This window comes from Amblyomma maculatum, chromosome 10 (genome assembly GCF_055883805.1).
Source record: "Amblyomma maculatum isolate TAMU_Amacu chromosome 10, ASM5588380v1, whole genome shotgun sequence".
In the NCBI taxonomy this organism is placed as follows: Eukaryota; Metazoa; Arthropoda; class Arachnida; order Ixodida; family Ixodidae; genus Amblyomma; species Amblyomma maculatum.
The window spans coordinates 27,831,743-27,859,387 of record NC_139353.1 but is presented as its reverse complement, the minus strand read 5'-3'; the positions used below and the strand labels follow the sequence as shown (position 1 = coordinate 27,859,387).

The 27,645-nt window shown below is 44.0% G+C and overlaps 1 protein-coding gene across 1 annotated transcript; it reads left to right on the top strand.

Annotated features, from left to right (window-relative positions):
- The first annotated feature begins 7,842 nt into the window (after positions 1-7,842).
- On the top strand, positions 7,843-15,463 carry LOC146175970 (uncharacterized). The gene is made up of 5 exons (XM_084580887.1): positions 7,843-7,941; positions 10,220-10,352; positions 11,235-11,380; positions 13,680-13,812; positions 15,037-15,463. The coding sequence occupies exons 1-5, from the start codon at positions 7,893-7,895 to the stop codon at positions 15,299-15,301; spliced, it is 726 nt and encodes a 241-aa protein (XP_084437013.1). The 5' UTR covers positions 7,843-7,892; the 3' UTR covers positions 15,302-15,463.
- The last annotated feature ends 12,182 nt before the right edge of the window (positions 15,464-27,645 follow it).

Sequence of the window (27,645 nt, the reverse complement as noted above, 5' to 3'; positions counted from 1 at the left end):
CACAGACGATATTGCGCCTGAAACCGTGACACTAGCTCCATAGCTGGTTTCTAAGCAGCTGTCTTCGCTTTGCTGTCGTGAAATTCACTACACGCGGATGCCTCCAGAGCCGCGAACAGGGATTGTTCGGTCGTACTTTCCAGAAGCTCTTCACTTGTGTCGTGATCTTTTTAGCGCGCAGGCCTGAGTCGCAAAGGAATCTCTGTGTGCTTTAGCAGCCAACGCTTGTTGCGCAAATGCGTTTGCAAATGATTTCGTCTCTTTTCCGACTCAACGAGCTGAGCTACTTCGGCCTTGGGAGAACATAGCGCGCAGCAACGGCAACTCATTCGTTTTCATTGAATTTCTACGATTTGCCGCTAGCTCTCGCTGCCCAACCAGAAGCTGTTGAAATCGGCCAATAATTCGTCTTCATTATTGGCCGATTTCAACAGCAGCACGATGGGTGATGCTGCTCACCTAGAAAAATGGAACAACTCAATGGAAAGAGGACGACATTGGACATATATAGAAAATGGAAAACTAGGATTAAGAAGGAAATTGTTTATGACAACTCAACAAGCACCTGCTTTCTCTTTGAAGCTAAATCAGGATGTCTTAAAACCCGAATCTACAGAAAAAATTTTAATGAAGAATATGAAACTTGTACTATATGCGGTAAATTCCCAGAACCAATTCAAGATCTTATGCTGAAATGTGGCAGTATCCATTCAGATGTCGATGCGGACATAGTCCCTCTAGCCGAAGCCCTGCGGTTTAGCAGTAACATTAAGGGAAGCGTGAATGAATCAGTGGCAGTGGTTAGCAAGAGTCGTTTGGAAGACTGGTGGATAAACAGCACGGAGGGAACACATGGAAGCTAAATCAACATTAAACAAGACTATTTAAAGATATAACCCGTGTCTAAAAGCAAAGTCATTAATGTTGAAGAGTTATCTAAGTTAAAAAGCATAAAAAAGAATGGTGGAGCACGGTGATAACCCAGTTCAAAGGCGAAGCTCTTAACATCCATCCATCCATCCATCCATCCATCCATCCATCCATCCATCCATCCATCCATCCATCCATCCATCCATCCATCCATCCATCCATCCATCCATCCATCCATCCATCCATCCATCCATCCATCCATCCATCCATCCGTCCGTCCGTCCGTCCGTCCGTCCACCCATCCATCCATCCATCCATCCATCCATCCATCCGTCCGTCCGTCCATCCATCCATCCATCCATCCATCCATCCATCCATCCATCCATCCATCCATCCATCCATCCATCCATCCATCCATCCATCCATCCATCCATCCGTCCGTCCGTCCGTCCATCCATCCATCCATCCATCCATCCATCCATCCATCCATCCATCCATCCGTCCATCCGTCCATCCGTCCATCCGTCCATCCGTCCGTCCGTCCGTCCGTCCGTCCGTCCGTCCGTCCGTCCATCCATCCATGGACAGACTTCGGGACTCTGGAATTGTACCGTAGACAGGATGGCTACATCCTTCTCGCTCACGCCGTTCACGACGAAGATGCTGAGGCGTTGCACTTGAATTTCACAATACCGAGATGAGTGGCCGTGTACTTTGCTCGCTATTTATTTTAATATTCAATTGTGCAAAATGTTCCGGGTGAAATGGGTCTGGAGGATGCAAGCGATGAGGACGCTATAGCCTTGGGGCAAGCATAACTTATAAAAGTTTTATACATGTGGCGAGGCAATCAGACGTACAAAAACAAAAAAAAAGCAAAAATGTGCGAGTGCGAACAAGAACAAGCACGAGGGAGGCTACTGGGGTGCAGACAAATGCAGTAAAGAACGCATCAAAAAGAAAGACACCCTGCGCGTTCCGGAGTGATAAACAGCAACATTTTCAGCACAACTATGTGGTAATCTCGCAAACATATTAGAAATTGATAAAAGGCTGAACTTTATCCCTAGGGTGGTTATTTAGACGCTTACTTAAGAGATGAAGACATTTTCGTCATTGGGTTCCTTCCAAACGCATCGCTCATCCACAAGGTACACCTTTACTAATCTTTACCCAACGAACCCTTCTGGCCTACAGAATCTTACCCGCTTCTCAATCAGGAGGCCCCGGCTTCTATTCATACTCCATCCCAATTAGTCCAATTTCCTTTTCTTCTCAATTAATTTGATTCCGTTAAAAAAACCTCTCTAGAAAATAGGATGTTAACCTAAACATTTTTAACTCGTCCTGAATTTATATGACCCAGCTGACATAGTCATTTCCTCGTGGTAAGGATAGTCGGACGGACTCATGAGGCATTAATGCAGATTTTTTATGCATTCCCGCAAAAGTTTTCAGTTTTTAGAGGGCCGCGTTGATAAATTAGGCCAGAGAAAATGTTTCGGAGTGGACGCAAGATTTATTTTATAAGTCGGATTCTGCAGCACTTTGCAAAGTTCAGCCATCAATATCCACATCTGCACGCACCATTCCGGGGTAGGTTCGGTTGAACCTCGTTATCAACGGCCGACAGACGGCGCCAGTTCTATATGACCGGGTATGAATAAAATAATGAATGTAGGAATCAAAATTTAGTAAAGGAATTCACAAAACAGTCGACCGATTATAAAACATTAAAAAATCCAAGCGTAGTGGCAACTGCCACCACCCCGTTTCAAAGAGGGCGCTCTGATATTACATCCACCCATCTATCCATCCAGGAAGGCTGAAAGGCTGGAAGCGTCCTCTTCAGAGGGAATGCATTTGTCGCATGGTTCTTGTAGTTCCTTCCGAAGATGAAGGAAAACCTGCAAGCTTCGATCGCGCTTGGCATCCGACGGAAAGACCAGAGGCCCTATTCTCGACAATTCACCATTTTGTTCAAATTGTGACGTACGCGTAACATGTGCAGTATGACAGTGCCAGGTTACGTAAGCACACAATCGAGTTACGCATTCTGAAGAAAAAGAGAAATAAAGAGACAGAAAAAGCACGCTGTCGTCTGCTACTAAATATTGGCACCAAGTAGGAAAAACTACGATGCTCCTGAAGGAACCGATACGCTGCGGTGCATTCCGTTATTCGAAAGCCTCGGGTTGCAGTGAGGCGAGTGAAGTATGTTGTTGCGTTGCGGTATTAGTGTGTCGTGACATACTTGCGGTCGAACATTCGGCATCAGCTACGCGCGGAACGGCTGCGCGAGTTTCTGCTGAAGATCAAGAACGGCAACGCAATATTCGCAGTGGTGCAAAATGGGAGCGGAAAGTAGCATTGCTGTTCATAAGCGTCGATGATCTCTCACGTTCACTTATCAGCGACTTTTAAATGCAGGAACTAAAACGTTTAAGGACTTGGTCGTAAACAGAAGAAATCGACAGATTTCCAAAGTAGCTCCAGCACTGACGAAGAGGCACCGGCGCAGCCGGTAATGCCCATCTCTGAGGACAACGCTCGCAGTCTTGAAGTATCAATTACTGTTGGGTACTGGCTGTGCTACCCACCCTTTTCGAAAAGCCTCGTTATAACCAGCTACCATCAGGTCCCCAAGTTTGCTTAAGTTTCTATCATATTATGTCGGCTTGAGTTGTGTAGAGCGCGGAAAGCAGAGCAGAGAGAGAGATATGGAGGGAGAGAGAGAGAGAAAAAGAGAGTCTTCCACACACACACGAAGTGGAAGGCATATACGCTCTGGCCTTACACCTAGTCGGTTAAATTTTCATACGCTGGCGTGCGAAAGGCTCTTGCAAAACGCAAAAGACGTCCGAGAAAGGAAAGAAACAGAAGAACGGAAAAGCAGGAAGGTTAATTAGGTGATGCTCAGTGTACTGTATACGTGCAGACGGGGATAAACGGAAAATAAGGAAAGAAAGAGAAAGATGATCGAAGAAATCTTGGTATGAAGCTAGGGCGGCGGCGCGCGCGCGTATTCCTTACTGTCGAAACGGTAAAATGCATATCAAAAAGGGATATTATTTTCCAGATGTATTAAAAAAAGCAATCAACACAAGATGTCACTCTACTACATCATAAGATTAGAGCGTACCGCCATAATGTTCTCCGGAGTACTTTTATTTTTTTTAAATAAGCAAATGGTGAGCCCGCATGCATATTAAAATAAAACTTAGTATATGAAACACATCACATGTGGCAAGCAAACATGTGCCATATACATGAAACATACATTCCTGAATTAAAATACAAGCTGTGAGTATTCTGACTTCTTTTCCCATCATGGAAAGGCTGCTCAATTCATTAACATTGCAGTGAGCACATAGTGCAAGGCAAAAAAAAAAAAAGCAGTGTTTAGGGCCGCCGTTTAAGACAGTCTTTGGTGATCCTTCGCTGCCTTTCGCGCGAAATTCCTGCACAGCCATCGAACCATATGACCCATCAGGTTCTACTCACGAACCAACCAGACAGATAATTAGAAAGAATCGCGGTGCTCTCTGAAATTCATGATGGTTTGGTGGGCGCGGTTTAACACAAATACAAAGAGAAGAAAACACGGGACTGGCGCTTTTATTTATCTTATTTTCTTTGTCTTTGTAAAAGAGCGCCCACGAAACTGTCATGAACAACCTACAACTCGCCCTACTTCCCCTTTTGTTGCTCTCTGAAATGCCTTGTCTCGCGCAGATCAACCACTTGAGTTAGCGGGCCACATTGCTGCGCTTGGCAATGACGGCGCGGATCGATGGTTTCTTTATGAGAGCAAAGCATTTGCAACGGGAGGGTAACTACGACCCTCGTGCGGCTGTGAATCTGCGTCTTCAATATTAATCCTCTAAAAGATGATGCAACTGAAAATTTCCCTTATAACGTCGTTTCAGAGCTTTATGCAATTAAAACAAGATGTTTCAGCTTACTTTACCACCCAGAAAACTGTCTACCAAACTGCGGTGAGCTAACAGCTGCCTGTACTGCATGTCGATTTCGCCATGTGTTTTTCGAAATGCGGCGCCCAACTTTGGTCATTTACAGCAATGGTAGAACATCCTTTACGTAACGAAACGTTATTTTGACGTCATCAATAAATGTTTACGCATGACGTATTTCCCGCCATACAACATTAGCCAATCAGATTTCAGGAGTCGGTTCTTGACAGTGGACAGTTCGTTTCAGCCCATGCGTAATTCAAGCGTAAGTGCTCCCCTTTCTATCATATATACCTCTGTTTTCCCTCCACAATTACTTATATATACCATTCAGACATCATGAATACCGCTCCTAAAAATTAAATTTCATGCTCACGTCATTTTTAAGTCACCGCAAAAAGCCATTTTGACAAACCAAAATTTCGCGCCACAAATTTGAAGCACGTGACTGTTCTGAGAACCAATCAGAGAAACAAAATGGCGCCTAACGGCGGCCATGTGTATCGAGAATAGGGCCCCAGCAGTGCAGGCCATATTGGGGAGTAAAACTGATGACCCGTTCTTTTACAACCGCATAATCGTAGTAGCGCGCCGGTGTGTAAATGCGCTGGTTCCGGCAGGAATCGGAACACCTTCGACTCATCATTTGGAGAATTTTAAATTTAGAACACCTAACCAAGCTGGGAAATGTCAAGTGAACCGTGACAGCGTAGGTACCGCACAACAGAAGTGGAAAACAGATGCACAGATGCAAATTTGTAGATAAACTTATCAGACGTGTAGGTTAAAAGCTCGAACAATTGGCTTATTTCAGTGAATTTGAAATTAACTGTGGCGAATGGCGATTGGTTTGTTTGCCTCTCATGGGTGCTTTTACCACACATTAATGAAGTTGACCACGACGTCTACGAGGAGGCCACGGCTGACTCGGAGGTATGGTTTGTCACTACATCCGGTCAAGGAACTTTGATGGAAGCTACATTAAGAGGTTAAAATATTTGTAAAGATGATATTGCATGAAGGCCGAAAACTGGCTAGTTGGTGTTGCATCATTAATAAAACGACTAGCGCATGTAAAGAGGACACAGACATATAAAAAGACAGGACAAGCGCTCGTCCTGTATTTTTCTGTGTCTCCGTCCTTGTTATTACATGCGGTAGTCTTTGTAATTAATTATGATATTCAAATTCTTTGCTTTCGACGTAAATTATCATGCAAGTCCTCAAATGACAAGAAACCGCAGTCCCAAAAGTCGGAAGAAGTGAACGCCGCAACATGTCTACTGGATGGGATGAGGGCAAAAGCTGAATGCTTCGAGAATCCCGCCAGCTGGCCTTAAAGCGCTTATGCACTTTCGCTGAAACCCCTTTTCCTTTAACTCAGACTGCGTCTTCTACCCAGCGAAAGTGACCGTCCTTGTGCGCGAATACGCGGCCCAAGAATAAGCAAGGCGACATTCGCCTTCTCCTTCCAAGGGCAATTGTCAGCGCCGCCCTACGTGATGATCGTTGCATACGATCCGGCGGCGGCCGGCGGAGACGTAATCACTCTCACAAAAAGCACCACTGCTCGAACCGCGTCTGTTTTCTTATCGAACTTCTTTATTTCTACCTCTAAGCGACGCCAAGATGATAAGCAGAGAAAGGAACTGCGCAAACAGAAACAAAAACTACACACGTCGATGTCGCGACCGGCAGCTCTTTTTCCGCCAAGCACGGTCCTGCTGCTAAACGCAATGCTTGTCACTTGATCCAGACACTTATGTATGCGTTCATCTATATATTCATTCTGAGCGCGCGTTGGGAGGATGACCCTGAATGCGAAAAGCACGGTCGGCCTGTCGATTACCGTACACGTGTCTACGTGACATTCGTGCATGAAATGCCACGCGCCACGATAAGACATTGGCTCAAGGTATACACACCTCGGAGACTGTAGTAAACGACGGCTGTCGAAGTATATGTATATATATGCTGCTTTGATCTGTTCGCTACTCTTAAAGACATTTCCGACCTCTACAGTGACCTCACGGTTACATGTCTTTGCAATGACAGCAGTTCGGCTATGGCAAATGTTACGCAAATTACACGTGCACCTGTCCTTTTTCTTTTTTTCTTTGCTTTGTCTTCGTCATACATCATACGATCATACAGATAAAGAAAGGGAGATGTGACACTGATATCGTACGAAGGTTGTGCCAGCACATATCCTTCTGGATTCCGTTTTCGGCGTTATTTCCCGTCGTCTTTGCTGGAGACTACGAACGAAAACGCAGAAGGTCGATATGCCACGCGTTCACGCCTTTCGTCTCTGATGAAAGTGTCTACGTCGGTTTCCGCTTAACGTTGTGCAAATGAGAGGCATCGTTTTCTGTTCTACAAGAGTTCCCACGAGTCGACGAGTAATGTACGCAGAAGATGGAGTTTGCTTTTCCGCCTTTATTTATTCAAGTTTTCACTTCCGTATAAGCATCTTTTTTCTCCCTCTCATTTCATTCATTTTTTTTTTTTTAGTTTCTATTTACATTTGCACCCACGTGTCGAGAACGGCGGAAGCTCTTCTCCGTCTTAAGAAGCCGGCCTACAAAGGTCGAAAGAAAGGGTGCCGGTTTCCGATGACGCTAATGTTAGGCGATCATGTTTTGAAAATGCCTTGTGTTCCAGTGACGCTAAAGAGGCTGAGAAAGGAGGGAGGAAGTAACCGTGCACGAGCGAACCGCACGTGGTGAGTCAGAAAACCAGGTATAGAAACGACTGAAGTATACATAGTATATAGCACCTACATCGTGACCTTCAAGGTAAACCTATTGGTTCTCGCGCCGTCTTCTGTGTATTTGAGAGGATATAAGGAGGCCCGGTCGGTGGACACAATTATCCTGCTTGACTTGGCGAGTTAACGGTGGCGAGGAGGATAAAGACAACCTATTCGGGCGAGAGAAGAAAGGTGCATTAAAAGGACCGCGCCGTTCGAACCGCGGTGAATATACAGTTGGCCGAGTAGTGAGAGACACAGTGTGTGTGTGTGGTTTAGCCGTAATAGTAGGAAATATGGCCCAATTCGGATCCTTCAGTCTTCTCTTGGTTAGCGTCACCTTGGGTAAGTACGGCGATTCTTCGGTACTCTTGGATCGTTGCCGAAAAGCGCGTCAGAGATTTCGCCCGCGCTTCGTGTTTACAGGCTGCTAAGCGACGCGATTCTTTTGCAGCGAAGATGCATCGGCTATGTAACGCACTTTGACGCTGTAACACGTTTGCAGTGAAAATGTGGGATGAAATCTTTCAGAACTTTGACAGTGTTAGTACTTGCAATGCCGAAATGTAATAATTATTAGATTTAGTCAGCAAATTTATATTGCGATTGCAAAAATTTTGGCTGATTTCTGAACGCCTACAAATGACACAGTTGTGCACATATAATCGAGCAAATGCAATAAAGCTGTTTAAAAATCTCGGTCATTTGCTCACTTGCTCATTGTAGTGCAGCCTTCATATGTTCAGGCCAATTTTATTTAGGAGGGGGGGGGGGGGTCTCCGGTCATTGACCTTATAGCATGCCTTTCCTTTGAGAAATACTGTGAGAAGTGGAGGTTTTGCAATAATGTCGTCATTTGAAATTTTCTGACTACCATAAACGAAACACCAAGAGCATGTTCTGTCTATATCGTTCGTGAAAATTTAGAATCCAGCGAATCTGTGGCCCAAAGCCAGCAAATGGATGTGTTTTGCATCCTAAATATTACTAAATGCTGGGTATCAGTTACGCGTAAGCCAAATGTGAGCAATAAGTTCTTCCAGACACGACAGTCGAATGCCGTTCAATAACAGTATCGGCAAGGATAATGGAAAGTCCTTTAAGACATGAGTGTATTCGATGTAGATTATTGCACATGTTACCAGTAGCGGGATTCTTCCTGTTTTGCTGAGTCTTTGGTAGTCCCATCAGGCCGCTCCAGAGCGGTCATTCTAAAGTGGTCAGACGAGTTTTTGTTTTCCTTGCCCAATTACGTTCCGTCTGAGCCCTCACCTTCCTGCGTAATTTGAGCTTGTGCAGTCTGGCTCTCCATGAGTCAATGAAATTCATATCGCAACTTTCGTATATTGCCTTGTGGAAGACGAAAGACGAAAACAATACTTACGCCCTCATTATTGAGAAGCGGATGAAAGAGTCAATCACTATGCATTTTGATTGGCACATCGCTTGATAGCTCGCTGTATTCACTCACCCACCTGACTGACCGACCGACCGATTGATTGATTGATTGTTTGATTGATTAATTGATTGATTTATTGGTTGATTGATTGATTGATTGATTGAATGAATGAATGATTGATTGATTGACCGTGACAAGCGCATCTCCGGATTAGTTTGGACCTCCTTTCTTTCTTTAATGTCACTGAAACCTCAGTACCAGGACATAGCATTCCGTCTACACCAGAGTGCATCCGTACCGGCCAGAATCATACCCGAGGTCTTGGCTTCTGCAGCCGCACGCTATAAGCCCTGAATGTGGCGGCTGAAAATGTGGTATAAAATCCGGAAGCAAATAGCGCTATGACAGAGGTCGTGATGAAGAACTTTAATTCCGACAACCTGGAGCTCTTTAACGTGCACTGACATCGCACAGAACACGGCGCCTTGATTTTCATCTTCACCGGGAAGCGTCCGCCGCGGCCGCGTTTGATTCCGCCTCCTTAGCTTAGCAGTCGAAAGCCCGAAAAACACGCCACCGTGACGGGCCTGAATGTTGCGTTTGAGACAGAGACACAATACCATTTACCCTTATGAAAAGCAAATGGATGTTTTTAGAGTAGTATTACGGGCTTGATCAACATTTCACAGTGTGTGACTACTCTGCAAAGCAACTTTCTTAAGGCCTTGTAGCCATAACTTTATTATGGCTTTACCTTATCCTGCATGAATTTCTACAGGAAATCTGATTCTAAAACGTAATTATTTGTGAAGATAACTAGAGCAACGACATTTTTGAGCATTACTTACCTCCTTGCCATTACTTCAATGCAAGGAGAGCCGGATAAAACCAGAAGCAGTGTAAGTCAATACTTTTTTTTTTTTTTTTCAAGCGAACAAATCACGCCACTTCCAAGCTACCCTACGCAGCTTCCTTGCTCCTGCTGCTACTGATGTTACCGTGCGTCTGTTCCTGTTGTCATCGCTTAAATTTATTTCTTCAGGATCACGTGAGAGTATGTCCCCAAACCCGCAAATATTTTTTTTTTTCAGCAACACCTTGACGCACTGTCGCCGGAGTTCAGTTCACCCAGAATATTTTGTTTCCTTCTGCATGTATACAACACTTGCTTTATTATGCATCACTGCATTGCCCGTTCATGACCTCTTCTGTGGTTCATTGCAGCAGGACTGGCCAGGGCACAAGTGAAGAGCGGCTGCAAAATTGAGACACTTCGCGACTGTGGCTCGGACTACGTGGTGTACGGCAACACTACCAGACTCCCAGAAGGTGGAGACGAATTCAACACAAACTGCGAGTGAGTGAATAGGTTGCGGTCTTGTATGTATGCAGATATTCCGGCTAAGCACGCAGAGCTTCAGCGATGATAACTCACAAAAGTCAGAGCACTGCCGCTGTCCGTCAACGCTCCCTTGCGTGCATTTTGCTGGAAATTTGAAGCAAGATCTTTTGTTTTGTAAGAATCAGCGCCGTGTACCACTTCATTATATTTGCCTTTAGGCAAGTTTTGCATGTAAACCGGCCAGGATGAAAAAATTAGTATGCGATAATTATTAATCTACCTGCGATTCAAAACAGTGCGGATAATTACCTGAAGATGTCTATTAAGTTCGTGATTAATTATGGTTAAACGCCTGTTAAGTATCGAGCGCTGCATCTCAGCTTTTATCCCTTCCGAAATTTATGTAGCGTGTGTGCCGTATGTTGAATGTCTATAAAGCCTGGAGTCAAAAGTTCGATGTTACTGTTCTCGTTTTATTACCAAACTTTCCTTATTGAATCTTTTGAGGATTTGTCCTACGTTGCCTGCTCTATTTTCGTCCCTTGGTGTGTTCTTTTTTTTTCTTAAAGCACCCAATTAACTTTTGCTGAACGGCTTTTGAAGAATCCTTAGTACTTTTGAGACCCTCTTTTCTCAAGCCTACTCCGCATTGTTCTTTAGTCGTCAAATTTCTCTAAACGGACAAATTCCGACTTTACGCAACATCGACAGAGACAGTATTATTAGCGCATCGCTCAATGTCTTGGTATTAATGTCAAGGCAAGCAAAACGAAGGGCCATTTACAATCTCTGTCTAATCAATGTCTGTTGAAAAACAGCCCCCATCTCGATCTTGTACTCAACAGCGATAACAAGTGATTCATAGCAGTACGTCCATATCCCCTCTGCACAATGTAGGCTGTACCTGAAGCAGATCGCCTGCTCCCTGAAGTTCGCCGATGGCTGCTTAGAGAACCTGCCGCAAGTAGTCACCACGTTAGCACTCAAGGCAGCGGAGGAAGACTTCGAGGCTGCGTGCACCGAGGGAAACGAGCGGAACAACCGTGAGTGCGAAAAAAATGAATGAAACTATGTCTTTTCACCTTATTTCGTCACCACAGATGCCGTTATTCCTTCCTCGCAAGCAAAACATGCTGCCGTTCATAGATTTCAAGGTACACGTGTACATCTACGCCGCAGCGAGTCGATGCGGCCTCGCGGACATCTTTTTTTTTATTCTTTCATTCTGATAACTGCGCCAAGGTAATACAATGCTACCTAGTTCTATATACACTATTATTATCATTCCTGACCTTCGTTGTAGCCTAAACTAATCCTATAAATGTCCGCGCCGCCGACGCAATCTGTTAACCCCGAATTGGCTGGATCTGGCACACGATAAAATGTGAATTGAGTTCAATGCCAAAGAAGTTGCCGCTTTATTGCTGCCCCAATGGGCAAGGGCAGAGTAGTCGTGATTGAGAATAAAGCGAGAGTGAAATACTCGGAAAGAGCTCGAAGGGCTGCTATAGCTGGAGGCGTCTATATTCATTTCGGGCTCGGTAACATTTTTATTTTCACCTCGTTTTTTTTCTCGCCGCAGAAAACGCGGGAAAAGGAAAAGCGATGGTCTTGCTGAAGGAATGGACTATAATAAGCACGCGAAAACTGAATTCCTACGCAGGGCGTAGGAATTCAGGTAGAGATGTCGGATGACAAAAAAGTACCTTCGAGGAAGCCACCGGTTCCTGGAACAAGGAACAAGTTGCCGAAACACAATGAGTTTTGTCAGCAGCATTGAAAAACAAAAGCGAAAATCAATTGGAACAGCACATATGCTGGCCGCACGACGTGATAGGCTTAACCCAACAAGACAAGGGGAAAAAAAAAGCTAGAATATAGCGAACGCTGAGCCACAGTGAGATACGCCGATTGGGACTGTCTTCCTGGGGCCGTTTTTCAGTCTTTCAATATTAGTAAAGCTCTACAGGATCCTTTTCTTGAGTAAAACAGTGCTGTATTTGCTGTTTTTGCTTACTGATTGCAACCTTACGAACTGACTATTTATTTAATTTCTTTATCTGTGAGTCTTTATATTTCTTGTATTGCCCCTCCTGAATGGGCCGAAATATGGTCTACCGTATTTTCAAATATATAAATAAATAAATGTCACCAGTAAATAAAAAAATACGGGGAACACCTAAGTTCTGCCTTAAAGGGTATGCTGCGACAACGTTAATGGCTCCTGTCCGCGGCTCGTCTCGCAGTTCCTTGTCCGCGGACATGTAATATCGGATCGCTTAATTATCGATACCTTGAATGGTGCCTTTAAACAAAGTTACAGCGTTATCCAGCTGCCTGTCGTAGGTGACCAGCCGGCATGCAAATAAAGCCCCGCTTTTTATACGTACAGCCTTTATCAAAAGTTTACAGCCCAGGGGGTCTACTTCTGAGCGATACTATGTGGCTCGTAATGCATTTCCAGGTTTCCAAACTCGCTCAAGGCAAGAATATTTTTTGTCCTACCCTCTCCAATGACTAGGACTTCCACGATTATTACAGAAGTCATATTATACGGCTTAAAAGACAACCCTCTGGGCTGTAAACTTTTAATAAAGGCTGTACGTGCACTATAGAACTGCATGCCTGACTCGGCATCCGGGAGCCTTGGAAGTGCTATCCCAACCTCCAGCCTGAAAAAAGCTTAACGAGTTTGAAGCTCCTCCCGACTTTGTAACAACATATGCTCCCATTAAGTCACAAAACCCATCGAAAGAGCAGTGCTCGGCCGCGATCGGCTAATTGCCACCTGCCTGAGTCATTTCCTTGACTTTTTCGCTACTAGTGACGATGACAAAGGCCATATTTTCTGCAGAGCGTGAACTTTAACGCTATCCTATTAAAAGAAGCGGGAGGCAATCTAGATGGTTTGGTTTGCGGGGTTTAACGTCCCAAAACCACTCAGGCTGAGAGACGCCGTAGTGGAGGACTTCGAAAACTTCGACTGCCTGTGGTTCCTTAACGTGCTCTGGCATCGCACAGTACATGGGCACCTTGCTTTTCGCCCGCCCCGAAGAGCGGCCATCGCAGCCGGATTTCGAACGCGAGTTCTTGGGCTCAGCACTCGGGCGCCCTACCACTGAGCCACCGCGGCGGGGCGAAACAATCTAGACGCGGCGAACGCTTCGTGTCCCAAAAGTACAGCTGAACTCCGGAAGGTCCTTTATCGCCGGTGCGTGTCTCCTCGCGTCCTAAGTAACCAGCAAACCTGACTACATCACTGTGTAAAGTTCAATATTAGAAACTTGTCTGGAACGGACGTCATTCTAATGATTAGTGTTATTACGTCACTTTCCAATGCAGTGTACAAGGCCAGCATCAAGTGCATGAACTTGGCCGGCGTAAAGCTGAACCGCTGCATAGGAGGCCTGTACAACGGACTCCAGACGGCCGTTGCCGGTGCTCCTCGCGCAGACATCGTCTACTACTCGTGCTGGTGAGGCTGCGATTCTTGCATTAACCTCAGTGATGACTCTGTACGGGCATTGTTCGCTCAACGGCCTTTTGAAGTGTGCATTTACAAAGCGGGTTTATTTTCAGCGCTCGAAACACTTCTTGTATTCACGCACTGGATTCTTATTTACTGTGCCAAACGTTTACCCCTTTGAAGCAATTGTTTTGTTCTTAAAAACATGCAGGACTTCGCCTAAGCGGTTCCCAATGCCCATGGAGCGCTTACTTAAGTATATGTATTAAATCATTCTAATAGGTCGAAGGTAGAGAGGAAGGTGCGTCGGCCTCTCCGAGAAGAAAAAAAAAAAGATCGGAACGTACCGAGTTCCTGTGTGGCTGCTAGTTTATTTGTTGATTGATCTAGTTATTTGTTTACTTGACATTTTGAGGAAATAGGTAAATATTGTGGATGAAATTATTATAATCAGTAATCTTCCTATAGAGCGACATGGTGGCTTTTGGAAGGGTTAAATTTAATTGAGCTTGCATTGCATACGCATTAAAGGCTTTCGAATCTGAAGGACCTGACCCGATGCCATTTTCGAATGAAACTTTAAGGAGCATAAAAATAGCCGATTAATTCTAACTACTTGCCAAAACCATCGAAAGTTTGATTATTATTTTTCCTGAAGCTCTATATATTGAAAGGAGTCAATACTTATCACTTTTTATTATGCTATCAATAGCGAACATAACTATACTTTTGTAGTCTTTATTTCACCCTAAATAATCTTAAGACACGAATTCACTGCCCGATGATTTTGAAGGCTCTTTTGTGAATGGTTTTTTTGCTGCCATTTTCTCACCTTGTCTAGCTGCACCATACACTTTCAGCATTCTTAGTTTCAATTTTCTAATTTGTACTATTTTTCAAGCATGCAAGATTTGCCTCTTGTGACGACTCATATTTTTCCTTCAATGTTTCAAACTGCTGCCAAAAACTAAAATTTAGAAGAGTTTACCCATTTATGAAATTCTCAACTCTTAATTCGTATTCTGTGCATCCTATACCTCAGTCCTTCAAAAGCTTCATACATGTTCCTATAAGTGTGCAATAAACAAAATAAAAATCCCAGCAGGCGCCTTCATGGCATGAGGTACTATTTTGTTTCTATAAATACAACGTTCGATGCTATGCGCTCGAGCTCGCTAGCTATTTATCTATCCATCGTTCTGGTCGCAGTCTGATCATAACCTCCCTTTGCAGTGCGTACCACAGCACGGTGGAGTGTGTCGAGGCGGCCCTGTCGGACTGTCCGGAGCCTGACTCGCCGGCCACCGAATACATCACCAACGTCATGGAGCGCATCTTCGGTCAGGTGCTGGGACTAATTTGCGGACCCTACTCGCGGGGTTCAACCAGCTGTCAGGAGCTGCCACAGCTGCCATCGCTCCCCGCTGATGTTCCCCGGACATCCAGTCTCATCGAGCTTGCCGTCGAGATCGCAGCTTCTTTGCGCAAGAAGCCATAGTTCAGCCAGCAAAGTCATCGGAGGAAAAAGCTGAAGAAACGGTCACTTCATGGGACATGAGATTCCGTGTCAGCTGTTAAAGAGTCGTTTGAATTGGGCCATAGTGGCATGTTTGCGTAAAGGATAATGGTCATGTGTCATCATCATCATCATCATCATCATCATCATCATCATCAGCCTGATTATACCCACTGCAGGGCGAAGGACTCTCCCATATTTCTCCACTTAGCCCGGTTCTGTGCTAGCTGCATCCACTTGACCCCTGCGAACTTCTTAATCTCATCCGCCCACCTAACTTTCTGCCTCCCCCTGCTACGCTTCCCTTCAATTGGAATCCAGTTTGTTACCCTAAGCGACCATCGGTTATCCTCTCTTCGCACTACATGTCCTGCCCATGTCCATTTCTTCTTCTTAATTTCCACTAGAATGTCATGTGGTCATGTGTAATGTGGTCATAATGGCTCATGTACTTCATTGGCAATACAATGGCTTAATGACTGATGGTCATAAGATCCATACCAATGAAACAAACTAGGTTGTCAATAGGTATAGACGGTAGTACTGTAGGTGCCTGCATCAGGTTACCCACATAAACTCTTACGCACACTAGCACATAACCTGAATCATCTGATCATGTCATTATCTAAATAAGTTGTGTTAAGAAGTCATCACAGTGACACAGTAACGTATTTAATTACGCGACCAGGTCCTGGAAACTGGTCACTTGACTGAGACGTGTTTCTGCGTGAACGAGGTATCTCCGCACAGAAAGCCTTTTAACAGCCGACTGTCACAGAGATTTCTTAGCTTAGCATAGAGATGGCAGCGACTGTACCAATGCCCCCCCCCCCCCCCCCCCCCCCCCCCCCCCCCCATAAGAGCCCTAACTTGAAGATCTACCTTGACCAAATGACCATAGATTACGAGTCCAAAATCAATCTGGATCATAGTCAGTTTGTCCAGCACACCCAAGAGGAAGTTATTAGTGCACTTGCACTATACCTGCCACAACACCACTTAGCCGCAGTGTGATCTCTTGAGCCTGACCTTGAATAACCTTGCCATCTTTGGCAACACTTTTGAGATGGCAGCCAAACCCACCGAGTTCCTTGGATCCCGCTGCTCCTATTCCATGCGAACGTGTTTGTATGGCCTGGTTAAAGTGGTTGGTATCTCACGTTATAAGAACACTACGCCGATATGAAAGTCGAAGTTATAGCTCACCTAATTTGCATTTGCTCTCATTATTCATTTACGTCGTACTTTCATTGACTGACTCTTATATAAAAACACGTGTTCTCCATAATGCTTCATGCGCATGTATAAGTATTGTGTGTCTGCATGTTACATGTTTGGTACCATGCGCTCGATACTAGATCTCGAATTTTACTTATGAGATGTATACATCTCATTATACACACGTAAGAAACACACTTCTTAAAAACTGGCGTAGTAATTCAGTTTTGGGCTGAATGAAACGAAATATAGCACACGTTAGTGAGGGTCTTCGCACGGAGTTTTCTGAATAAGAGAATAAGATGTGAAATAAGCTATAAATAAGCATTTGCGACAACTAGAAACGTTACAGTGCACTACGTTTAATTTGTCACCTTTTTTTTCGAGTGTTTTACTGAAGGTTCATCTCATTCTTTAAACACATTTTTTAGGTCATTTACAATCGCTCATAATCACGTCAATGACATCATTCTTAAAAATTTGTACAGAAATCGTTTCACGAATAAGACGTTATTTTTTTTTATTATTATTTCAAGTGTTCCAGTGACTTTGTGCCTTTCCACTAAGGGTAGTAGATTAAAGGGAGGAATTCTGCGAGTCCTGGATACTGCAAACTTTGAAACACGGCAAATAAAATACGAAGTAAAGAAACACGACAACTGCTGGAAGAACAGACGCTATCTGCTACGCTTTTAGTCTGCTCGCGCTGTTATTTCTTTTTTTTTTTTTTTTTTTTTGCCACGACACATTACGAGCAAACTCGGCTGCTCGTATTCCTTCAAGCCACCTTCAGGCACGAGAATAATTTTTAAAATATTTTTTTTTTCTAAAAAGTAACCGCGCTCTTAAAACTGACTACACAAGTTATGTCCTTCGCGTAGTAAAAGAAGCTTCCGCATGAAAGGGATAAGTTATCATCAACGGTGATAAGTTTACGTCTGTGGCACTTTTCTTCTCATTTTAATCTGGTATGGCTAACGAGGCGGCGTATTAAAATTGTGAGACAAGCACTAGCTTCAGAGAAACCCGAAAACAGGGTAACCTTTCCTCGATCAGAGTATACGCCAGTAGTCCTCTTGGCTCCACCAACCTATCAAAGATGACGTTATGGAAGACAATAGAGAGATTTCGCATACCGGAAGCGTACTGGCGCAGACGTGTACCGGTTTATGGGATGCCTCATACGCATGCGCAGTTGCCGCACCTTCCCCTTAGCTAGCACTGCGCTTGCGCAGCGAGCGTCCGGTAAACTGCATGGTATACTTCTATTCAAGTACGTTTCCAGTATGCTAAATATGTGTAATACTGTTTGAAGCGTGCTCAATCGGCCAGGTAGGGCGAAAAGCGGAAGTCAGAGAGCTCCTGGACCAGCAGTGCACTTTCCAAGGTACTGCAGATGCTTCAAAAATCCTCTTTTATTAAAGTTCGTTTCTGCTCATTAACGGCACATCTTCAAGAGGCGCTCTATCTAGTTGTAAAACAGCGCGAACAACGGTGGACAAGAACGAGAAAGGCACGGGACCGTGCCTTTCTCGTTCTTGTCCACCGTTGTTCGCGTTGTTTTACAATTATGAAAGTTTACCAACATGCGCAAATGAACATTCTGCTGTATCTAGCTCATGTACAGCAGAAAAGGCAGAAAGATAGGGCTCTTAGTACTTAAAGCAAAAAGAACGAGTGTTAAGGAACAGCCTCAACCGGCTTGCAAACTCTTCGTAAAGAGGTCTTAGCTTCGTGTGGGCAAAGCTTTCATTATTGGTGGTTAAATGGAGGCTTTAATTCAAGCAAGAAGACCAGTGATGAGGAGGAGCGTGTGATGTGTGAAGATTGTTGGATTGAAAATTTGTACTTGAAAATGTCTTGTCCATGATAAGTGGGTGTAATCGGTGATGCGTTAAGAAGACTGTTTACCATAACGATCAGCCGATTCTGTGAGGAAATTAAATATCAGGAATGGCACCAACGTCAGCAGCACGGCTTCCGCAAGTTCTTGCCCAAACGTGCGAAAATAGATATTGTGGAAGCATTTTTTTTAAGTGGCTCTTTCGCAATATTATGCAACGATTGACTGGCGAACAACAGTGAAACGATGCACTGAACAAAGTATGTATATGTCTCAAAACTAATCCGCTTTTTCACAAAATGTGGCGCCCTCTGGGAGTGGCTGAAAATTCGTCTGCTACTGGTTGAAAACGCCCTTGGCGCCGGAGCAATGACGGTGTGTGTTCTGGACAGCTACCGCCATCTGTTGCATACGCCTGTCACAAATATCAACTACACATAGCCTCCGAGATCAGTTACGGCGGCGCCGATCGCGGAGGCCAGGAACTGCGCATGTGCAGCTGGGTCTGGTGGTTTGCTTTCAACCAGGGGAGAGGCGCACAAGCGCAAAGCGGCCATGTGAAAAAGGCGGATTCCGAAAGAAATTATACCTGCAAATCAGAGCAAGTCGCAGTCAGCCATGGGTATATCGCTAACTATAATAGCAAGATCCCGGCAAAACCCGCCGGAACACTGAATTGTTCCAGTGGCTTGAATTAGATAACCAGGGCAAGCGTCTAGCTAGAATAGTTGAAACAAGCGTTCTGACGAGGCGGGAAGCTTGAAGGAAAACAAGGGCGACTCTTTATCTGCAACAGAGATGGCGACACTTGGCTTTTGCTTCGAAGGAAATCCAGTGCACGCGTGTGTGCGTATCAGGACCCCTTTGTTCGTGAAAAAGCGCAGTTCAAAAATTATTTTATAAAAAAAAAAGTGTGATAACTCGAGTTGCTTAAAGTGGTCCTGGGTCCACGCTGGGAATGAGGCGATGGAGGCAGAGACTCTGGATATAGGTTTATTCAAAGTTTAATTATAATGGTAAAAAACACATGCCCTTGAACTTTACAGGAAATGCTTGTCAAAGAGACCAGACGATAGTTAGCCACGACATTGCGAGGGCCAGATTGAACACAGATACAACATTGGCTAATTTCCAATCATAGGGAAGTTCCCCATTATCAAGGGACTTTACATAATGCATTCGAAAATATTTGGAGAACTCACGCGCACACGAACTGAAAAGGGTGGACGGTAGGTTATCCGGAGCAGGACACTGCTAGCATTCAGCCCTCTAAGCAGGAATTCAATTCCCTTTTCGTCAAACTCTATGGATTGAATAGGTTCAACCTCTGACAAACCATAATAGAAATAATCATGACAAGTGCTGGAAGGAACAGTAAACACATAAGAAAAAAAAATCATTGAAATACTAGGCTTTATCACAGATATCAGTGACATGCACTCCTTCGTGTTAGAGGTGGTATCGGCATCTGATCTTTTCCATTCCTTTTCATGAACTGCCAAAATTCTTTAGGGCGCTCTTTTAACCATGGATGAAAAGAAAAAAATAAATTCCTTTGCTTGCTTAACCACTGCCTTGAGCTCACCCGTCAAGCATTTTAGCTTTTCATTATTGTGCACTGAGGATCTTACGCCTTGAATGCAACCTGCCTTTTATTTGTAAGCCTGCTAAGAGTTTTGTTTAACCATGGCTTGTTTTTGCTTCGTCGTGACGTCAAGATCCAACTAGGGCCATGCTTATCTCGCTGCTCAAAAACTTTCTCGTTAAATACCTGCCACAACCCGTGTATAGTCATTGTTTCAGATAACGTTTCAAACACAAAGTAGGATTCGAGAGCGGTAGAAATATCAGATACCCTTGCCTTACTGTAGCTGTACATCCGACGCTTCCCACTTTCACCGACCGCGGCGTACTGCATCTTCATTTCACACAGGATAGATGAGTGGTCAATCCCCGGTAAGAAAACAGGTGCCTGCACAGCTTCCGGAATATTGGTTTAGAAAATGTCTAGGATGTGATTTCCACGCACTGATTTGATCACGATTTGCGTCAAAGAAAAAGATGTGCATAGATTTAGCATTTTTTGCGTTTCTATACCTTTATTTGCGAACCTCCTCGACTGTGACCAATCAATTTCGGGTAGGTTAAAGTCGCCTCCTATAACTGTATAATCTTAGTCAACAGTTTCCACGGCTTTTACAAACTCACTTAAAATTTTAGGCGTACTTCCCGGTGGTCGATGAAATGAACATACAGCCAAAGATTTACCATTACCTAACTGTACTTTCACCCACAGGGCCTCGCATGCTCCAGCATCGATATTAAGTTTCTGCGAACAAACTGTTTCATTAATCAAGATTAAAACACCACCACAGTGAGTTCGCGGTCCTTCATGTAACTGTAATAATAACTTGGAAACACTTCATTATCGGCAATGCCACCATGCAGCCATGACTAGCATCCAAGAACGATGGCAGGTTCTGAGAGCTCAACAAGACTTAAAAAATCTTCAGTTTTATCTTTGATGCTACGGCAGTTAACTAACTGTATTAATAGCCTCGAATTATTAACTTTCTGTCACTTCACATGCTTCATTTGGCGTTGGATTTCATAGTAAACATAACTTTCATCCTTCAAGCATAAAGTATAATATCTAATCACAGGGCGGTCAGATTCGCCACAAATGGTCTTCGCGTAATACCAGAGAACCTTCGGTTTCTTTCTAACATTTTTTGAAACGTCTTCCGATATACTGAGGCCAGTATCCTTTAGTTATTTTTTTTCTTTGCTTTAGCGAGTACTTCTAACTTTTCTTTACAAGAAATGAAATTCACTTTGACCCGCCGCTGTTTACTTAGGCTAAATTTTCTAATACGGTGAGCCCTTTCTAATTTAATAGACTCAATGCCTAAATGTTCCCTGCAAACTTTCACAACGTGAGCTTCACTTGTTCCGTGGGGTTCATGCTTATCTGCATCTTGGATGTCAAAGAAAAGTAAATTGCAACGCTTACCTCTGTCTTCAAGGTAATCGATTTTGGCCCTTTGTTTCTGCAGCTCATCTTGTTGCAGCTGATTTGTTTCAAGACATTCTGCCACAGAACTCTTCAGCTCGTCAAGTTGGCCAATCTACAGTTGAAGATTTGTCCAGCGCGTGGTAAGAGTTAGCATAGCAGCCTTGTTTTCAGCCTAGAATTCTTCAATTGAGCTCAATTTCTGCTTAATTTCAGCCTGGCTATCCAGCAGCTGTTGTAGGACGACTTTATTAGGCCGTCGGCTAAGTTCGACGTCTCCGCATAATGAGAGAAGTAGTACACATTTTTCACATTTTTTCTTCTTTATGCTGCTACCATCGCGGATATTTTGGTGCTGCCGGCCTTAGGTACGACGGGTACTGATTAAAAATGCTCGGCACGACACCCTTTTTCAACATCGGCAATATCGGGCAGTCACGAAAGTCAGTTCGTTGCAATGTAAGCTGCAAACTACCTTAAGAGCACTATGTGCACCTTGGCCGTTAGCAGCTGCGCAGAAGCTCCCTTTCCGAACTGTTCTTACTCTCTTTTGGTAGTTCTCTTTGCGTCCAAACATTTTTTCCTGTATCCGCAGTGCAGATGTATGGACTGCAGTTAACATTATAGGACAAGTCTGTATAAACGACATTGGAAGTGTCCATTAGGCATAATATGAACATGGGTAACTAATTACGTACAAGATGTACGGCGTCTGTCAATATATAGAGCTTGGCCCTTCTGGGCCATTCTGAGTGGTTATTGTAAATTGATAGTGTTCGAACCTCAAGAAGACGAGAACGCATTTCCTCATTTTGCACTTAGGTACAACATTTACCCCTCAAGCTATCCAGCAAATTTTCAGTGCCGTCCTGTACACCACACTTTTTACAGCTGTCCACAAGATATTAAACACTACCCCCTCGGTACATTCCATACCCCAGCATTGCCGTCCCAGTTGGAAGCCGCCCTGTTTAGCACGTCTCTGGACGACCAGCGTGATCTGGTCGCCTGAATCATCCGGATAGCTAAGAAAAAGTGCGACTCTCCACTATCCTCTGGCTCTGTTTATAATAAATTTCACGCTATCTCTCGACTTCATCCCACCTATGACTATGGCTCTCGCAGATCAGCGCAGTTGTGTGTGTCCCTGGTCCTTTGTCCTTGTCTGCCAGCGCTGCGACACCATAATGCTTAAAGCACCGCATTATTTGGCTTACCAGCAAACCTCTTTAGGCCTGGACTTCTAGCACCGGCTATATTCGCGGCTCTACTTGTGACCCAAATGCCCCGCCGCCATGGCACAGTGGTTGGGTTGCCCGACTACTATGCCCTAGGAGGCGGGATCGAATCCCGGCTGCGGCCGACATTTTCCGATGGTGGCGAAAAGCAAGGAGCCCGTTTATTATGCGATGTTAGTGCACGTTAAAGAATCCCATGTGGTCAAAATTTCCGAAGGCTTCCACTACGGCGTCTATTTGGGTGAGTACAAAGTTTTGTACTTTGACTGGCGAAATGTGAGATTGACATTAGGATTAAGGCAGAATTATTGTACAGGCATTAGTAACTTTGGAGGCCGGTTTAGAGCCCCTCTTAACTTTTTTGAACCGGGCCGCCGTATCTGTTATCAGTCCCAGCTCAGATCCCGAGTCGTTATAGGACTTTAAACTCTATAAACCAAACTTCAGTTCAGTTCAGTTTTATTCCTTAAAGGCCCCCTTTTCAGACGGTGTTACATAAGGGGTGGGAATACAGTTGAAAAAGCAAACAAACAGTAATGATTATTGAACATTGAAGATGATCTGTTATACGCACTTGAAAACAGATGGCGAAGCGATGATGACGATGGCATACACTTGATAATGTGAAAAAACAGCAATGATTATTTAACATTGAAGATGATCTGTTACACGCGCTTGAAAAACGGACGGCGAAGCGATAACGACGATGTCATAGGCGAAGCTGTTCCATTCTGAAGCTGTTCGAGAGAACAGCGAAGCAGAAAAAGTAGTAGTGTGCGATGGTGGGCGAGCAACTTGCAGTGGGTGACTGGTGCGGTGAGATATGCGTGCTGCGGCTGTGATGTACGGTGCTTGATTTAGAGAAGAATAAAAACACTTGTGAAAAAGAGCGAAGCTAGCGATGCGGCGACGAAATGAGAGGAGTGGCAATCCAGGTTTCACTTTCAAAGTTGAAACACCGGTGTCGTGTGAGTATGAGGAATGAATGAGCCGGACGACACGATTTTGAACAGATTCCAATGCAGTGATTAGGTATGCTTGATGTGGGTTCCGGATGGCAAATGCATATTCTAATTTCGGTTTTACCTGTGATTTGTATGCGAGCAGCTTTACCTGAGGTGGAGCAAGACGAAGATGACGCTTAAGAAAACCTAGTGTTTTATTTGCTGCTGAAATTATGTTACTAATATGAACGTGCCATGACAGATCAGGAAAGATGGTGACTCCCAGATATTTGTACGATTCTGTTAGCTCAACTGGTGTATTAGAAACCGAGTAATAAAAGCGATAAGGGTTACGACGAGGAGAAAAAGACATGAATTTGCTTTTAGTAGGATTAAGGGACATCAACCAATTATTGCACCAGTTTAATAAACTGTTAAGATCTGCCTGAAGGGTGTGTTGATCATCACGATTGTTAATGGTACGGTAAATGACACAATCATCCGCGAACATTCTAATATTGCAGGGAACATGCATGGGCAAGTCGTTAATATATATTAGGAAAAGAAGGGGACGAAGGATAGATCCTTGCGGGACGCCGGATGTTACTGGGACGGAATTAGACAGGTGGCCGTTAACATTGACTGCAAACGATTAGTTAGAAATTCTTCAATCCATTTTAAAATATGAGGTTGTAGGTTGAGCTGCGAAAGTTTTAGTAATAAACGGCGGTGAGGGACCTTGCCAAAGGCTTTCGCAAAATCTAGAAAAATGGCATCGGTCTGCATGTTACGGTAGAGATTAACAATCATGAAGAGTGCTAGTTGGGTTTCGCATGAGAGGCCCTTGCGAAATCCGTGTTGCGAAGGATGGAAAAATTCGCTTGAGTCAAGGAAATTGATTATTTGTGAGTATACGACGTGTTCCATTATTTTACACGGTACGCTAGTAAAGGAAATGGGGCGGTAATTCAAAGGTGAGTCTCTGTTACCCGATTTGTAGACTGGAATGAGCTTTCCCTGTTTCCAGCCAGCTGGAATGATTCTTGAAGAGAGTGACTCTGAAAAAAGGAGACATAAATAGGCGGCACCCCCCCCCCCCAAGTAGTGTTCACATTCTTCAAAAGTTTTGAATTAATTAGGTCCGTACTAGCTGCGGATGAAAGTTTCATATTATGAATTATGGATGAGATGCCTTCTACGCTGAAGGTGATAGCCGGCATGAAGGATTCCAAGTGAAAGGATGATAAGTGTGAAGGCGCGTCAAACTCGTGGTGAATACAGATGCGAATGCATGGTTAAAAATATATGCGCAGTCGTTATCAGTAACAGGTTCATGAAAGTCATTAGTGAACGTAATATGGGAACGATGAGTAGAATTTAAGACCTGCCAAAATTGCTTTGGGTTGCTTATTAGGTTTGGTAAGTCGTGAAGATAAAATGAGTGCCTGGCATTACGAACGGAATGTAAGTATAATTTTTCAATTTCGTAATATTTTTTCCATGCGGCGGGTGGGTCGATGCGTTCGGCGGAGCAAAAAAAAAATCATTTAGTTTTGTGTTCTAGGCGTTTTAAAGGACAGGTAAACCAGGGTTTATTGCGGTTAGTGTGAAAAGTAATCATCGGGACCAACGTATCAGTGAGATTGTTTAATTTGTTCTTGAAAATCAACCAGTTTTCATGAATTGAGCGAGTGTGAAATGCAGATTCATATTCAGGAAAGAAGATGTTAAGATTTCCAGTTATTGCCTTATAGTTGCCTTTATCGTGAAGACGTATTGTTCTTTCAGATGTCTGTTTTTTAGTAGAGCGAAATGAAAATTGAGCATGTATGACTTTGTGATCACTGATTTCCGGAAGATAACTGATAGATGTTAGTTTTTCGGGGCTATTGGTTAATATCAAATCGAGCGTGTTTGCCGATTTTTGTGTCACACGGGTTGGCTGCGATACTAACTACGTAAGGTTAAAATTTAGACACATTTCGATAAAGTTCGTTTCCCCTGCATGACATGTTATTGCGGAGCTAGTTAAGTTCTGCCAGTCAATGTCAGGGTAGTTAAAATCACTGAAAAGAAAGATCTAAGCATTTGAATATGTGGAAAGAAATTTAATAATTGTATTTTTGAGATGACGTGGAAAGTCAGGATTAGTCTGCGGAGGTTATAGCAAACGCCGAGAAGTACTCTAACGGGGAGAGTGCGACAGTGGGCCATAATGATTCGATGTCAGAAGTGACGTCAACAACAAAGCATGATATATCCCTATAAATTGCAGCAAGGGCACCACCACCTCGTCAATCTTTCCGATCATTTCTATATACATTGAAATCAGGCAAATCAGTTAGTACTTCAGCATCCGTTCCATCACGTGTTAGCCAAGTTTCTGTTAATATAAGTATGTTGCTCCTGGATGACGAGATGATGTTTGATACGAGTTCACGTTTAGGAAGGAAGCTCCGGATGTTGGTGAATATTATGGAAAACGAAAGAACATTGCGGGGCGTATTGGGTCGATGTTTTGTTGATGGTTGGCGACTAGAGAACTGCTATGCGACTTCTTTAACAGTACCAGACGATGCGTCGATAGTGTAGCGTTTTGATCTGATATGCAATGTTTTGAAGCGTAAAGAGCACTTACCAAAGTGTGCTTTGGCAAATGTTAGCAATTGCTTCCGTGCGTGTTCCATATTTCCGTGCGTGTTTCAAACTTATTTGTGTTCCAAATAGGTTGCTGCACAGCAGTCAGTTTGCGTACGCCAGCTGAGAGCTTAGCTGCATTCTAAATTACTACGTGTAATTTCTATAACATTCCTGCAAACATAACTGAAATTTTGGCACCTCCAAAGAGGGACATGAAATTGGAGAGTTTCTCATTCGTTTCCTTTATTGGTGAAAGCGACTCGCAACTCTTTTCGGCTTTCTCCGGAAGCATTTTGAGACCAGACTTCGCCATAAGCTTCCCGGGAGCTCCACTTGTTCAGCCACACGGATAGCGTTCTTCAGTACTCTGAAACAGCAGATGAGCAATTTTGTGAGCCTATGGGGTTTTTGAGTCGACCACAGATTGCAGCAAAAAAGGTCTTCCTAGGTTGCCGCGGTAGCCGTAGCACTAGCATTGCTTCAATTAATTTGTTCCATGCAGTTCGGCGCTCTAATCAGACAAAGCGAAGCACAAAAAAAAAAAAAAAACAACAGAAAGAGAGCGTCATTTAATGGCTTCCGTAAGCAGGGAATGAGGATGTTTACAGGAAAATAATGACGAATGACAGCGAAAGGGGCACTAAACAATGCCTAACGTATGCTAATTTCAATTGCCGCTTCGTGCTCGCTATAGCATGCATCTATGTATATGTCTCATCACAAAGGGACATTTGTTTCAGCGCTCGGGCGTTAGACAATGGCTTCAGTTTTCCGCAAATGCTGCAGTCAAATTCTGAGATAATTCGACAGAACTCCTGACGCAAACAGGTCTTGCGACTGCAGTGAAAACTGTGAGAACATATGAGCTTCAGATTGGTGACGTGTTCCCAATTGTTCTAAGAAAGTGAGTACGCAACCGTATACTGTCCATACTGCGGCAAAAGATTTCGATGCTTATGGAACCCGATTATGGGCAAGGTCGCGAAGGACAGCCATCTACGAGTAAGTGGGGGGAAATAGAGGTAAAGGACAGTCTTGATATACAGAAAGGAAAAGCAGAAAAACAACATTCAGAAAACAGCAGGCGAATTATTTTCTAAAAACAGCAAAACGTTCGAGACGGACCTGAAAAATTTACGAGGCTTTCTCGGGGAATAACAAGTGGGCAGTTCACTTGAAAACTAGTTCTGTTAAGTAATGCTATGCGCAGATATATAAGAATAATGGAGATCTCGTCCGACTAACTCTCCGATCAGTACGATGCAGCAAACTAGGTGAGGAACTACAGGAAGAATTCCTGTGGTTCCCTGCTCCCGTATGATAGGAGAAGGAGCCTCCGCTCTTTGGAGGCAGTAGCTGCCACCCGCTTCTATAGGCACTGAGATAAGTATCAAGTTGCTGGCTATGGCATGCTCCATCAGATTCAGTAT

Coding starts and splice junctions, on each gene's coding strand:
- LOC146175970 (XM_084580887.1), top strand. CDS start 7,893: ATGGCCCAATTCGGATCCTTCAGTCTTCTCTTGGTTAGCGTCACCTTG. Junction 10,353..11,234: donor GAATTCAACACAAACTGCGA/GTGAGTGAATAG, acceptor TGCACAATGTAG/GCTGTACCTGAAGCAGATCG. Junction 13,813..15,036: donor ATCGTCTACTACTCGTGCTG/GTGAGGCTGCGA, acceptor CTCCCTTTGCAG/TGCGTACCACAGCACGGTGG.